Source organism: Saccostrea cucullata, unplaced genomic scaffold, assembly GCF_032062105.1.
Source record: "Saccostrea cucullata isolate Sc308-1 unplaced genomic scaffold, CSIRO_AGI_Scuc_v1 ctg10, whole genome shotgun sequence".
Lineage (NCBI taxonomy): Eukaryota > Metazoa > Mollusca > Bivalvia > Ostreida > Ostreidae > Saccostrea > Saccostrea cuccullata.
The window spans coordinates 45,730-60,866 of NW_026938566.1; the positions used below are offsets into that span (position 1 = coordinate 45,730).

A 15,137-nucleotide genomic window follows, 5' to 3' on the forward strand; every position below is an offset into this window, starting at 1 on the left:
TTATCACTGTATAGTAAAACCTATTTTGGGTTAAAGTTTCATTGCTTTTAATATATGTGTGACATGAAAAATTAAAACCAATGGATTTCTAGCATATTGTAATAAAAGTATCTTTATTTTAATAAAATTTTGTCTTTTATTGCTTATAAAATAAAAAAAGATGACGAACAGTGAACGACTTAAAAAAACTCACATACAACACAAATCTGTGAAGAGTGCATAAATACCGACTCCTAGATATTCCAGGGTTGGGATCAGGTGCATAAGAGGAGGAAACAGCCTCTGTCGACGAGGCACAAAGGTGAGCTCATGGGCCCTTTATATTGATCAGAAAGACGGAGCACTCCATAATCAAGTTCAGTATTAAATAAGGTCCAACAATTTGCAGGAAAAAAGTCAGCCAATTGAATTGACGAATGAAAGTAATGTTTACTTATATGTTGTTGATAAATATCTATATGTCGAGTTGAAGGCAAAATTTTTTTTAAAAATAAATTCTGTTTCATAGGAATATAAAAACAGATCAGCTAATAATCATCACAATTAATGCCTATTGGTTTACAACTGTTAAAGTGTGTTACAATGAAAACTATAGTTAACGAATCGTTAACGATAGTTTACAATGTTGTAAACTATAGTTTACAGTTGATAAACTTAGTTTATCAATTGTGAAACTAGGTTTCCATTTTTGTGAATATACTTTTAATATCAACTTCAGAGTACACAGTGTACTTGTGTGTAGAATCAGAATGGGTGGTGGTATATTGTGGACTTTGAGTGTTAGCTAGTGCACAAAATTTGTTGAACAGACCAGTAGCAACAGTTGCTAAATGAAACACTTATAATAAAATAGATTGGAGATTCATAACCATGCAAGATTAAACCCAAGCATGATTCACTATGTTCCATCCAGTTCTGAGGCCAATGTAACCTACTTTTGGGTTATATGTAACACTTCCCCAAAGGTCCATAAACCGTTGGTTCCATGACTCTCTCAAAGCAAGATCCAAAACAGAATTATTTTTTGTTCTTTATTATTAAATAGATAAATAAAAGTAGGTGTTAAAAACCATAAATTTCTAATAAATAACATACCTTTTTTAGGGCATTCAAAATATTGCACATGAAAACAAATCATGGTAAATAGAACCATGTAGATATATGTATGACAAAGAACTACAGAAATTCAAAAAAAAAAAAAAAAAAAAAATCAGAGAAAAATATTGCACTTCATCACAGTAAACTCACAAAAGGGTTAATACAATTCAACATGAAGATTGTCAAAAGCTTTAAAATTTTAAAACAAATGAGACAAAAATATCAAAGGGTAAATTCTCCAACAAACTTCACATACCATGTGAGACAAAAACCACATCAATTTAACATTCACTCCTTATTTCTTGTCTGTCAGTCTTTTCAACATACATATACACATCACTTAATTACTGCTCAGTATAAAGTTAATACAGAATCTCTTCCACTCTCTTCCAGATTTAACTTCTGCATTATGGTACACCAAAGCAGAACTCAGTAATTATAAAACGTTCAGATGCTTGTCATAAACAAAGAAAAAGGTGCAGAATACAAAAAGGATCACAAAATACTGTATCTCCCTATATGTGTACATCTCAATATTGATATCAAAGAAGCATGATCAGGGATTTGCATCTGAAGTTAGTGATAAGTCAGTGACAAGTCAGTGATAATTCAGTAAGAGTAGACAGTCAGCTGTTCAGCTCTTGTCCCCCTCGTCTTCGTATTGCTTTCTGAAGCAGTCTCCCACAGGGAAGAAGTCCCAGGATCTCTGCTGATAGAGCTCCCACACATAGGATTCCTGGCCTGTGTACTCTGTGTCAGGCTTGTTAATCAGGTGCATCAGGAAAAACCTAATGGGAAAATCTTAAACTTAAGCAATCACAAAATATATACTTTTACATATATATTACATAGAACTTAAAAAATGCCTGTCTAGATTTACGGAACACTTCTAGTATACCGGTCCCCATAAATACGGCGCTAAAATATGTGCCGCCGAAGGCGGTGTACAATATATAGACGATCGCGTGAGCAATCGACAAAATCGAAAAATAAGCCACAAATTGCAAAATTGACCCCAAATTCGTGTTCCTTGTGAAAAATTGGGTTTAAAAAACTGGTTTTTAAACACAGTTTTTTAAATGAGAATTAAAAGATTTCGTAAAATAACGTACTTGTTTAGGAAGTAAATCTTCATCTTGCGTTGTTTAGGAATGTAGTCACATGATCAATTTTTGACGTAATCTCATAAATATTCATGAGATGCATCACTTGTATTTTGATGTAATGAAGAAATGCCTGATAGGACTCAAAGTGCAATGCTATTAAAATTGCGTGATTTGTGTGAGAAAACAGGGATTTAACAAATGTTAGCTAATTATAGTCATCGATGGATTGAATTGTGCATCATTATCGATTTGAAAAGAAAAATATTCTGAATATTTGGACATGATTGGGAGGTCAGGATATCGAGCTGCAGTTAACGGTAAGTCGCTTTTACAATAACTTGCCTAAACTCAGCGCTGAAAATCGTCATGTTTCGACATTAGAGTTGATTCACCCGAACTTTCATTTATAAAACTTTCCTGTTCTTTGTAAAGCAAAAATTTCATGAACCAAAGTGTAAGATATCGGCACGATTCAACAGGCTGATTCATGCAAGTTTTTGGTAACAAAAGACACTTATAATAGTGCCTTTAAGTTTTGTAAGCAAAAATTACATAAATTAGCCCAAAGTCAGAAAGATTACAGAGTGGATTTATAAAACAACCCCAATTTTAAAAACTATATATCCTAACCCTAATCACTCCATCGGATGCGTTTTGTTGAAGAGAGTGGGAAATCGTGGTTTGTTTACATTCTGCATAGCAACGGCAAGGGAAATAACTGCTCATGCGAAATCGCGTGTTTCTGGGGACCGGCATACTAGAAACTTCCCAGATTTACTTGTACTAAAAGTTAACTATGTTCACATTCAAAATGGCATGAACACATTGTTTTATAGTAACTGCTAGCAAAGAAATCCTTAAATATTTGAGAAAACACATGAAATAAAATTAGGAATACTAACAAAAGAAATTCAACTTACATGTAATTGGCAAAATTATGTTCTTTCATGACATGGGTTTCAAAACCATGAGGGACTTTATCAAAATACTCTTTTCCAATACCACAGATGAAGCATTTAGACTGAAAAATACATATGTTCAAAATGTAATTTTAATGATCTTAAATAAAATTCCAGAACTCTTTCAAACCAAGTGACCACTGTTTGGTAGATGTTCTTACCTCCATATCTTCTTTCACTTGTTCAAGTTGATCTCTCAGTTCTCCAAAGGCATCAATAATTAAACCTGTAGGAATAACATACACCAGTAATTAAAGCTGTATGAAAATTAAACATTAAAAATTAAATCTGTGGTAAAATAATCTGTTGGTATCAATAATCAAATCTTTAGTAATATAGTGAATAACAAAACAACACAACTCATTTTCAATTTTATAACAACCACTGACTGCAGTGTGTGATACATGGCTTCCAACTACCGTAATTTTCGAGTTATAGGTCAATGGGGTATATAGGTCGAAAGGCTCATTTTCAGCCTTAATTTTTGAAAAATCCTAAGATAGGACGAACTTACTATATAGTACGAGGCTTTGTTTCCCGTTTTCTAAAGATTCTTACGCAGATACAACGTATCAGAACAGGTAAACCTCTAAAATTACCGGGGCAATTCCGTGACATGAAGGTATCAAGAAAACAAACAAGTATTTTAATGAGTACAGCATTTAAATAAAGTTTATAAAAAAATGTAGTTAAAACTTCTTTGAATTGTGTTACTACTTTTTTTTCTCCAACTTGCCTGTTCAATGCCTCCGTAGATTCATACTGTTGTTAAACCAGAGGCAAAAATAACACGTAAATACGTTTCTTATTTTAAGCTATAATTCGGGAAATACCCGAGATCAAAGAATAATAATTCTGATTTCAGAACAACTTGGACACATTCCTAATATAGTTTATTCAGTTAGTTATTTACCGGTGGACGACAATTGCTTCGATGTCCGCCATTTTCATTTTTGTTCTTCAGGGATTTGCTAAAACCCGCAAACGACCATTGAATGTATATATAAAGCAACAGTAAAGAATTGAAATAATATTACCACGCTGTAAGTTTAATTTATAAATTTAACTGAGAGTACCGGTGGCGGTACATCCACAATTTGACAGTCATTATGAATTTCATGGCTTAACGCTTTGTTTGTTCAATGATGTGTGACACTAATACCCTATAACGGCACATGGATTTGCTAATCATGCCCTGCGGGTATTAATCCAACACAGGTGTTGAAACCTTTGCGTGTACACAGTGTAAATCCTTTTATCTGTCAGACAATTAAAATTTGTTAGAAGCCAATCTTTGTATGGCGGTAATTCAGTGTACTTCTTGTGTACGAAGAAGCTTTTAATAAACCTTATAATATCAGTTAAAATTATATTTCTGTCTTAAATCATATTTCTGTAACCTGCATTTATTACTAATTCTTTGCTTGTAAAACTACATATCAATAAAATTAATTTTTTATCATCCGCATGTATATTTCCATAATTGCTTGTAAAACTTCAAACTATCTTTCAAAACGATTTTTAGGAATTGACTGGCAACAATTTATTTCACTCATTTTACATTAAAATAAATATAAGACTTAAACAATAAAAAAAATTAATACTATTTCAATTTATCAATCTACTAATTAATGGTAAAACACTACACTTGTGATCTTGAAAAATTTTCCGTATTTTAAATTTTGATACGGTTGCGGTTTTACTTTTAGTAAACGATAGCGACTTCCTAACTTCACAAGATGGCTACAGCATGATGGCAATGGATAACACGTTGAGAAATTATTAAACTTGACGAAGCACAGTTTTTTCCTTTGTCATCAACGGATATTTAATGGAATTTATTTTGTAAGAAAGCTATAGAATAAATATTTTATTGTTTACCAAGGCATTAATTTTTCTGCGTAAAATAATGAAAAAAGTTATAAAAGTGGCACAGATTTGCTCTGAAATTTACGTAAATGTTATTGATTTGGGGGCATTTTTCGTAAACTTGAGCCTTAGAAAGGTCGAATTCATATATTGGGCGACCCCAGCGGTTCTGAGAAAAAAAGTATCGACCTATAACCCGAAAATTACGGTAGCTTGGCTCTGGCAAGCCAGAGGCATCAGGCTCAATCCCAAGGGGAGGCATAACCTGTCTCTGTTACATTAACACAGAAACTGAACATTTCATACAGTGTTCTGTTTAGCTGGTGGTCTTAAACTGGTTGTCCTTACCTTGAATGATGGCTAGAAGAATGACGATGACAAAGAAGAAGAAAGTGATGTCAAAAAGAATTCTGTACACCTCAAACGGATCACCATCTGCTGGCTCTATCTCATCACCTGTATAAAGGAGGAACAAACTCAGCTATAATACACAACTTACATGGCAAAGAGAGGTGTTAATGTATTAATGCAAGATAAATATATAAATTGATTTGTGTGTGGATCAGTAAATTTTGTAGTATCATACCAATTCCTCCTCCTGCTCTAACTCCAGTGTGTAAGTGGTACACAAAACACTAAAACAGAACAAGATATGATTTGAACGAATGGAGGAAAAAAGATTCAACTGTCCCTAGCAACTGAGAGATGATCATATAAAAATTGAATGCAAAGAAGGTATTTCTTCTATTTACCATTCAAAATAAAATAAAGTAAGACAATAATCTAATACGTACAGTTAGCATGTCATGGCACTTATAGTCAACAGAACCATCCTCTTCTTTGACGTAGAACTTGCGGAAAAAGTTGAAGGCTATAACAGTGTAGATATAGACAACCACACTGGTCAACATCACTGTCAGCACCAGCTGTCAAGTAAAAAGGTCAATATTTACAGTTAGTCAATGTTCAGCAGCTGCTGTCAAAAACAGTCAATATTTGCAGTAAGTTGCAGTAAGCACCAGCTGTCAAGAGAATGGTCATTATTTACAATTTCAGTGAAGCAACTAAAGCAACTGATTTCTGACTTCACAAGTCAAATTGTGAAATTTAGTTACTGTAAAAGCACAAATATTTGTGGGTTAACAATTATCAACAAAATTAAATCCAACATAACTATATATTGAATAGAGTTACTGTCAAAACAACGAAATTAAATGTCCATGAAACTATTACGGATGACAAATCAACGAAATTTATCCCCACGTAAATTTGTGCTTCTACAGTAATCACATTCATACGTACCTGTTTTCCATTGTGGGTTACAGACTGCAGAATGGTTCTTAGTGTCTTGAAACCAATGGCAACATCCAATAAATGAGCAGCAAAGAAAAAGTAATTGAAATTTCCCATGGCAGAAAAGATGAAGTACCATGCTATGTAGAGGAAAGACTGGAAAAAGACATTCATCATCATTGCAAATGTTTATCATTTGTACATGTACAGTATAAAATATACCTAGTGATAGTAAAGTAAATTATTCATTATAGTGACATGTGTATTGTTACAATACAATATATTTTACAACAATAAACTTAGTTTATTACACCTAGCCCAAAGGACCTATATGTCACGAGTGATAATGTATACTTACATTGTCTGTGAAAATGACTCCCCATTTCCAAATCTGATACTGCCAGTCTACATTGAACAAGCTAAAAGGAAGAAATACATATACATCATCATCTAATAATCATAAGACAAAACAAGTTGCAAGACAACTCAGTAAAAATTTTTTGAAGGATGAACAACAATTTCAGGAACATGCATTCAGACATAAGAAATTTGAAATGTAACATTTCTAGGGAGTTGAAATATTATGTTTGACTTGACCACTTTAGTGAAGATTTAATATCTATAAAAAATTGAGAAACATGATTAACATCAAGTACATCTACCTAAATTTAGTATGGTAAATTTGAGTTATAACAAAGAAAGAAGCATAAAAAATTTGTAAAAGATAAAGTTATGAGAAAAATTTCTTTGACTGGATCATTACAAGCTGAAATAGGTTATTATCTTCACATTTAATTAATTGTATTTAGCATATTCTTAAATCTTAATTTCCATGCACATATTATTTTACTTACAAACTTGGGAAGAATCCTGAAGATTTGGTTTCTTCAATTTTGATTGAATCTTCTTTGTCCATTCCCAGTAAGTTACTGATAGCTTCATAGTCATACTGTTCAGCATACCTGGCACGTACCTTTGAAAATTCACATTAAAAGTTTTGTAAATCTTAACAGCCATCATTCCTTGTGAAATAATTTCATGAGAACAGCTTAATTTTTTTAGTTTTTGGAGTACAAAATTTTACTGTTTACAGGTCAAAATCTTCCTTTCTTACTGAACAAGTATTTGTGAAAAATTTTTCTCATGATGATCGACCCTTAAATGAGTACAGCAATTTTAAGATTCTCTAGGAAAATTCTACCCATTTTTTTTCTTGTCTGCATAAATAAGCTCTTAGGCTCATTATAATAAAGCATTCTGCAGAAACAAGTCACCCTTAAAAGTGCTAACCTTCTTTTTAACAAACTTGTCCCAGTAGCTATCTGGGAAGGATTGTGTGTTGAGAACCAGTTTATCCCAGTGACCTTTGAGGTCATCTTCTCCTGGTTGTTCAGCTACCCATAATCCCTCAAACTCCAACTTCCTGGCAATCTCCTTCTCTCTCTTGAAGATGACTAGAGGCACTTTAAGGCAGTAGTAGGCAATCAGCATAGAAAATGAAACCAGAGAATGGACCACAGCCAGAAGTCGGGCAACAATCTGCATGTAGTTTTCTCCCTGCATTGTAACTACCTCGTCAAACTCTTCTTCTTCTGTCTGGTTCCCGTCTGACACCTCTTGTTCATGGGGCACCTTGTTGACCTTTTAATATCAAGAGACAGCAATAACAACAAATCTGCACATGAGGATATAACGGGTAGTAATACATAGTATCAAATGTCAGAACTTTGAATATGTTTTTTTCCCCCTGTGCAATAACAAATAAATCATTTTCCCTGTGATGAAAAGATTGCAATGTATAAACAAAACTTGCAAATTCATCCAAGCATTTACAGTCTGAGCTCTTAATTAAGTCAATATTGTACAAGAAAAGATTATTTAGATTAACCTTTCATTTAGAATTGTAGATTAAATATGTCCTTTCATTTGGAGATTGTAGATTAAATCTGTATGGTATACATATATGACTCTCACCTTGTAGAAGAGCAGGAGGAAGTTGATAATAAAGGCAAGGAACAGGGCAACATACTTAAAGTTGTAGAAATTACGGGCAAACAGACTCTGTAAATACAAAATAAGAATTACAGTAACTGTTACATATCTATGTCATAAAAATAAGTTGGACCTGCTACAGACACTAGCTACAAAACCATGGTACGATCATGTTAGACAAGTTAAAGCCATGACGGGTGTATACAGCACAATCTAAGTAAACTAGTTTTATAAAGTAAATACAAGTATTAGGGAAAAAGATAAATTCTCTACATAATATGAAATTATAAATTGCTAGTATACAGTGCTCCAAGTTAAAGCTTTACTATTGGAAAACAAAACACATGTATATTTCTTTGTGCTGTTAATTAATTTAGATAAAATTAAATCTTTATATACATTAATTATGCGAGAAAATGCACACCAACTAAAAAACTATATTACAGTATTTATTTTAATCTTGCATACTGTAAACTAAAGCAAGTTACTGTTAATGTTTAAGATTATAAGAATCTTACTATTTTAAGTTCAGTTTTTAAACATAAATTCAGGGAAATAAATGTTTCAACATCTGTGAAAACCATGCATTTTTTAAAAAAAAATCCTTAAATACACATACGTAACTTTTTTTCTTTAGCTTTCATGCCATTTTCTCAAAACATAAGCCAGTGTGTACCTCGAAAGTGTTTATTAAGTTCATGCTGAGTTTCAAAGACAGAATGCTACAACACTGAATCATGCATGAATTGAACATGGAAACTGAATAAAACACAATCACAGTTTTATTTCCAATCTTCTGCAATTTATCAGATTATCATGTCCAATCCAAAACTCTAAAACTCTGATCCATGTACATATAAAGGATAAAATTTTCCCTTCACATTCTGAAACTGTTTCCCCTAAGCAAAAGAAACTGTAGTGACCCAGTGGCAATGTGCAGTGTACAAATATTGAATTTCATCAGCAGAAACAGGATTAGTGAAGAGGAAAACTTCAGTGAAGGAACTAAGGCAGAATAATTTCATGTTTAGAAATCAATCTTTATTGTTCATTACCCCTATAGAAACTAACTTCTGTCCTAATACACTTAAATACTGAAAAGAAAAGAAAATTATATACTAATATCGAGAAACTGAATTTTCATATCAAGTCAAGATTTCCAAGATATACATGTATAATAATGATGAGTACATAACAGATAACCATATATATATCTATAAATGTAATATTCCTGTTGAAGGGATACATAAAGTTCTATTCATATAAAAATAATGTTCACTAAAAGCTACAACATTTAAAGCTACTGTACATTAACATAACTTACAAGAACATATTTTCCATAATCAAATCCTTTAGTCTCATATGGAACATCTTCCTCAGATTTGGATTTACTGAAACAAAGATATAGAATTGATTTTAAAAGGAATGTGTCGATATATTAGGGATGGGTATCGCCAAAAATTTCGTATCGCGATATATCACGATTTTTTTCATCAAAATATCACGATAATATCATGATATTTTTACAAGCAATTTTTAAATTTTTAAAAATTTGTCATTATTTTTCTTAAAAATATGCTAGAAAGACAAAATTTCACTTTTAAAAAATTTTTATGTACATAAAATTAATCATGTTTGGATGGTAAGATGCCGCTCTTTTCACCTTTAACAAATTTTTTTAGACTTTCTATAATTGTAATTTGAAAGATTGAACAAATAAATAATTTCTGGACTTAATAATAGGTACCTAAATACCGGTTTTAGGTCTCCGTATCACAATACGTATCACGCAACAAAAAATCGTGATATACCAATAAAATCGCACATCCCTACGATATATACCTTAATATTTCTTACTACATTAGTTGGTAGCTTTAAACTCCTTCCTCAATAACAATATATAGATCTATGTTACGTAGATGAATTTTACTTCTAGCAACTATTTGTGTAACTATAAATACCTGTCAGCTGAGGTCCTGGGAGGGGGCATAGGTGGTGCTGGTGGGACAGGGGGTTCCTAAGAAAAAGAATACAACAGATGTACATGGTCATGTATATCAATGCCCCCATGAGGTATACTCCCATATTTTACTTCTTTTAACAAGAACAGCAATACTTTCATGTTTCTTGGATACTATTGCATATGAAAGATAAGACAGCTAGGAATGAAAATTCTGCCCCTGGAGACAACTGACCTGTGGGGTGACCTCTGTGGCTGGTTCTGTAGATGTGGTGGATTCTGGACTCTCTGTCCCGGTCTCTTGCTGGACAGCAGTAGGGGTAGAGCTGTAACAAATAACAGGCAGTACATTTATCATACTGTCAAATCACTCATTTTTACAGGGGTTAAATTCTCATTGTTTTCATAGTATGAAGAGACCCAAAAATTCTTTTCATAGTACGAAGAGACCCAAAAATTCATATATAAATGTTAAATTCCATGCTGCCACATATTGAGTAATGTTTCTCCTTTAAACATGAAATTAAATCCCCTCCAAAAAATAATTTTTTTTTCCAAAGCACAAAAATGTTTCAAATAAAAATTACAGTGTCTTTTAGAACCTTAATCTTATAGAAAATCTTGGATATAAAGCTAAATGTACATTTGTATATCTACTTACATCCCTTCTTCTGTGGGACCACCTGGAACCCCATTCAGTATAGGTTCTGTCTTCTGTTCCTCAGGGAGGGAGGGTGCTGGAAGAGCTAGGATTTCTGGCTGTTCTACCGTTTCTTTGTCTTGCTCACCTTTCATCATGTTCACCACAAATTTCAACAATGTCCTTTAAAATAATACGAAATTGACAAATGAATGTACATGTATCCCAAAACATAGTTAAATAAATGAATGTAGAGGGTACATGTACATGTCCATATTACATAAATATAAAGCAACTTTTTAAACAAGTTGAGGGAAATCAAAATATAGGTCCATAGTTACGCTTTGATCCAGAACTTACCAGAACAAATGGAAAACGAAAGTGAGGAGTGTGAAGGCCAGTTTGACACAGAGTTTGACCAGCGTCCAGATCACCTGAGGCCAAGTCATCCTCCTGAAGGCCTGGTAAGTCATCTTTAGGTTAGTCCATGTGAAAAATGACAGGAACGTGGCCACGGCATTATACAGGAAACGGTAGGTCATCTTCAGTGGCTCCAGCACTCTGTTAATGACAAGATTCAGTCACTTCATGTATCTGCCGGGGAATCTTACTTTGTGTCAACTGCATGATGTGTACTGTAATTTGTAACGGGAAATGATAATGACAATGATAACAGAAATGTTGATGACCTACCCTCCTCCACTCTCCTCCTGGAGTCCCATCCCACTCCTCAGGGCTGCCATCCTCTGCTCCTCAGCACTAATACTAGTGGCATGCTGCATCTAAAGGTCACAATAACCAAAGTGTTAACTTAACAATTAACAATGCCATGTCCCAAGTATATATACAATAAAGATTCAAATTTCATCAATGAAACACATATAGGAAATCATGGATTATATTCTAAATCTGGAGAAATCTTACCTCAAAGATAGTGTCTTCACAAAAATTGACAAAGCTCTCCAGTTTCTCTTTGTCACCTCCTTCATTGACCACACTGTGTAGGAATGACCTCTTGGATTCCTGCATTAAAACATACACACAGTATTATAAAACATGTTGAGTATACATGAAATACCAAGTATGATATCAATATTATGACAGCATAAGACTTGGAATGTTATTGATTGACCTTGATTTGAGGTTTCTCCCATTGGTCAATGTGAGATTGTTTGATTTCAAAGTAGACTCTCTCTATCTTGTTAGCACTGCCCATAATCTCTATCCTGCCCAGATAGGGTCCAAAGTAGTCCAGCACAGAACGAGCCTTCTCCAGGAACCTCTCCAATCTGTGACATAAAACATTATTATACAACCGTTCAACCAAAAATTCCATGATCCTGGGCTTTTAAATACATTTGTTCTCCTCTTCAAAAGCACCTTGAAAACAAGAGCTGGCTAACCTAACTATTTTATTTAATGTTTTCTTATAATAGTTACAATCTTAAATGTGTGTGTGTGTCCAACATTATATATACGAGGGGTATTTCAAAAGTTCTGAGAACTGGTATGCGGTAAATAAATGAACGTCATTATCATGAATTAAATTATATCAATCCCTCAAAATAGTCTCCGTTGACCTGGACACACTTTTTCAGTCTTGAAATCCACGTGGAAAATGCCGCCCTATAGTCCTCTTTCGGTATACGTTTCATACACTGGAAAATGGCACTTCCGACTGCATGACGACTTTCAAATCGCCGTCCTCGGAGGGCTTCTTTAATAACGGCATTCAACCAAAAATCGCATGGAGCTAGATCAGGACTATAGGGTGGATGTGGCAAAACGGCAATACCATTCTCCTTTAAATATTTTGTTACTACCTCTGATCTATGGGCAGGTGCGTTGTCATGGAGGAGCTTAATTCCTCTGGTACCGGTTGCTGGTCGGGCCGTTTTATAGTGTTCTACAACCTGAGACAAGACATTTTCTGCATAAAATTGACCAGTAACACTGCTGTGTTCTGGAACCGGAACTTGAGTAACAGGGCCTCTAGAATCAAAAAATAAGGCGTACATTACTCTCCGGACAGACCGGTTTCTGCGTGCAATTTGAGGCCTTGTGTCATTTTCACCGATCCAAACTTTATTATTGAGCTTAGTTTCCGGTTCAAAAAAATATATCCATGTTTCGTCACCAGTTACAATCTCATTTATTCGCCTTTGGTCACAATCTTCATAAATTGTTAGTAACTGTGAAGCCATTTCTACCCGGATGCGCTTTTGCTCTTCCGAGAGAAGATGCGGCACCCATCTAGCGCAGACTTTCCTAAGCTTTAAGTTTTCCTTTAAAATACGAAAAACTGCTGACGAATTAATGTTAGTTAAGTCTGCTATTTCCTCAACTGTATATCTAGCATCATCGGCTATTGTATTTTGAACAGCGACGATTTCTTTTTCGCCATATGCACACAGTGGACGCCCCGAACGGGGGTCATCTTCAATCGATTTTCTACCCTCTTTAAAACGAGCTACCCATCTTGCTATTGCTGGATATGAAAGAGTATGCTCTTTATATACTATATCTAAATCGGCTTTTATTTCTGTTGCCGTAAAGCCGAGCAATGAGCGAATTTTGCAATACGCTCTTTGCTCATCAAAAAATTTGTTCTCCTTATCAGTCATTTTTACGCCCAGTATACAGAGTATTCCTGATTATGACGTCATTTTAGCAGATCTATACGTCATTTTGAATGTAAAATGACGTCACTACTTATGCATATTGGCCTAGGCTTTACAGTGGTATAAGAGTCATTTTAATCCGTAACGTAGTTAAAATTTTATTTGCCAGTTCTCAGAACTTTTGAAATGCCCCTCGTACAGGGCAAAAATATACAAAAAATCATGAATTCAAATGTTCTATGTCTCAGAGTTGAGCCTAGAAATCATAAACACATGCTCACTTTTCAAAGATGATCAATATTCCAAAGTCCAATATTATGTTAACAAGCACAATTTTAATAATCACTTCTTTTTTAAAGTGTATGAAATAAAACTGCCTTAAAATGATATGTTAGCTTTACCTGGGGTCATTAGGCATGTGTTCTGACAGATTAGTGAGGAGGACAGCCATTGTGAAGCCAATGTCTTTGGCAGGATTGTGGAATCTGTCAGTGAACTCATTAAAGTCCACCTTCCCGTCCTGGTTAGCATCCACACACATCATGATGTACTCAATCTCTTCTCTGTAACAACATACAATATATATATACAATATGAACACATTATACAATAAATATATAATATAGAGCGTAACTATTAGATACAGTTAATTCTCGATAAACCGCCACCTTTTGTAATTTAGAAATCATGGTGGTATAACGAATTTGGCGATGAATTGAATTTTCTATCCTCTAGGAAATTAGACGAAGAGTTATCGTTCTTAGAAATACCATTTAGCGTCTATATTCTTATTTTTACATGTACATGTATATTTAAACATATTTCTAAATTTGAAAAACTTCAAGTAATTTTTTTATGTAAATTTCTCTAAAACAAAATATTTAGTTATGAAATAAAGACATGTGTATGCATGTAAATCTGCGCGTCTGATATTGAATCAAAAAATGCTGGGCCGATCGTCGTGATATATTGCCTATTGTATATAAAATGAGTTCTTGAATAAATTCATTGTTAATGACATCATTGTTAATGAAACGTTCACAATTTCTGACTTATAATTATTTTTAAGCAAACTTTGCATTGCTTCTAAAAGCATAGATAATCAAAATAATATCGTTATCGGCGTAATTTACAAAGACCGCTTTCGTGGCGAAGCCTTGACTAAATGATTTTATCAAACAGAAACAAAATTATTCTAAGAGTTCATGCTAAAATTATTGTTTACTTAATTGCATGTACCTTGACTGGCTTTGCATGCTTTACAACAGGATAGCATCAACCAATTAGCCGTGCTTCACTGACCACATCCACCTGTGGCAGTATTATCGAGATAATTGACACTTAAAAATGGACGTTTGTTTTGAAAACAGGGTGGCGGATGGCGGTATGCGAATTTGGCGTTATAAAGAGAATTTTATATAGCAAGAAAAAACGTTCTTGGGAAATCATGGCGGTATTGCGAAAATGGCGATGGATCGAATGGCGATAGTTCGAGAATTGACTGTATATGCGATTCTGAGGTTTGACTTAAATGTAATAAATAATTATACATGTAATATATATCTTAGAAATTCTTGGCCATGTAAAAGCAAAATTTTC

General features: G+C 33.8%; 1 protein-coding gene across 1 annotated transcript in view; it reads right to left on the reverse strand.

The window, feature by feature from the left end:
* Window positions 1-1,017: 1,017 nt before the first annotated feature.
* Window positions 1,018-15,137, reverse strand: part of LOC134250656 (ryanodine receptor-like) — a 72,919-nt gene continuing 58,799 nt past the window's right edge. Inside the window, 21 exon segments of the mRNA XM_062733006.1 lie at window positions 1,018-1,886; window positions 3,125-3,225; window positions 3,325-3,389; window positions 5,381-5,488; window positions 5,619-5,667; window positions 5,827-5,958; window positions 6,335-6,481; window positions 6,684-6,744; window positions 7,180-7,298; window positions 7,616-7,966; window positions 8,300-8,386; window positions 9,373-9,411; window positions 9,642-9,708; window positions 10,279-10,334; window positions 10,513-10,603; window positions 10,939-11,100; window positions 11,278-11,478; window positions 11,611-11,699; window positions 11,842-11,940; window positions 12,050-12,206; window positions 13,940-14,101. Of these exon segments, the coding sequence (XP_062588990.1) occupies window positions 1,733-1,886; window positions 3,125-3,225; window positions 3,325-3,389; window positions 5,381-5,488; window positions 5,619-5,667; window positions 5,827-5,958; window positions 6,335-6,481; window positions 6,684-6,744; window positions 7,180-7,298; window positions 7,616-7,966; window positions 8,300-8,386; window positions 9,373-9,411; window positions 9,642-9,708; window positions 10,279-10,334; window positions 10,513-10,603; window positions 10,939-11,100; window positions 11,278-11,478; window positions 11,611-11,699; window positions 11,842-11,940; window positions 12,050-12,206; window positions 13,940-14,101 (2,497 nt within the window). The 3' untranslated portion in view covers window positions 1,018-1,732.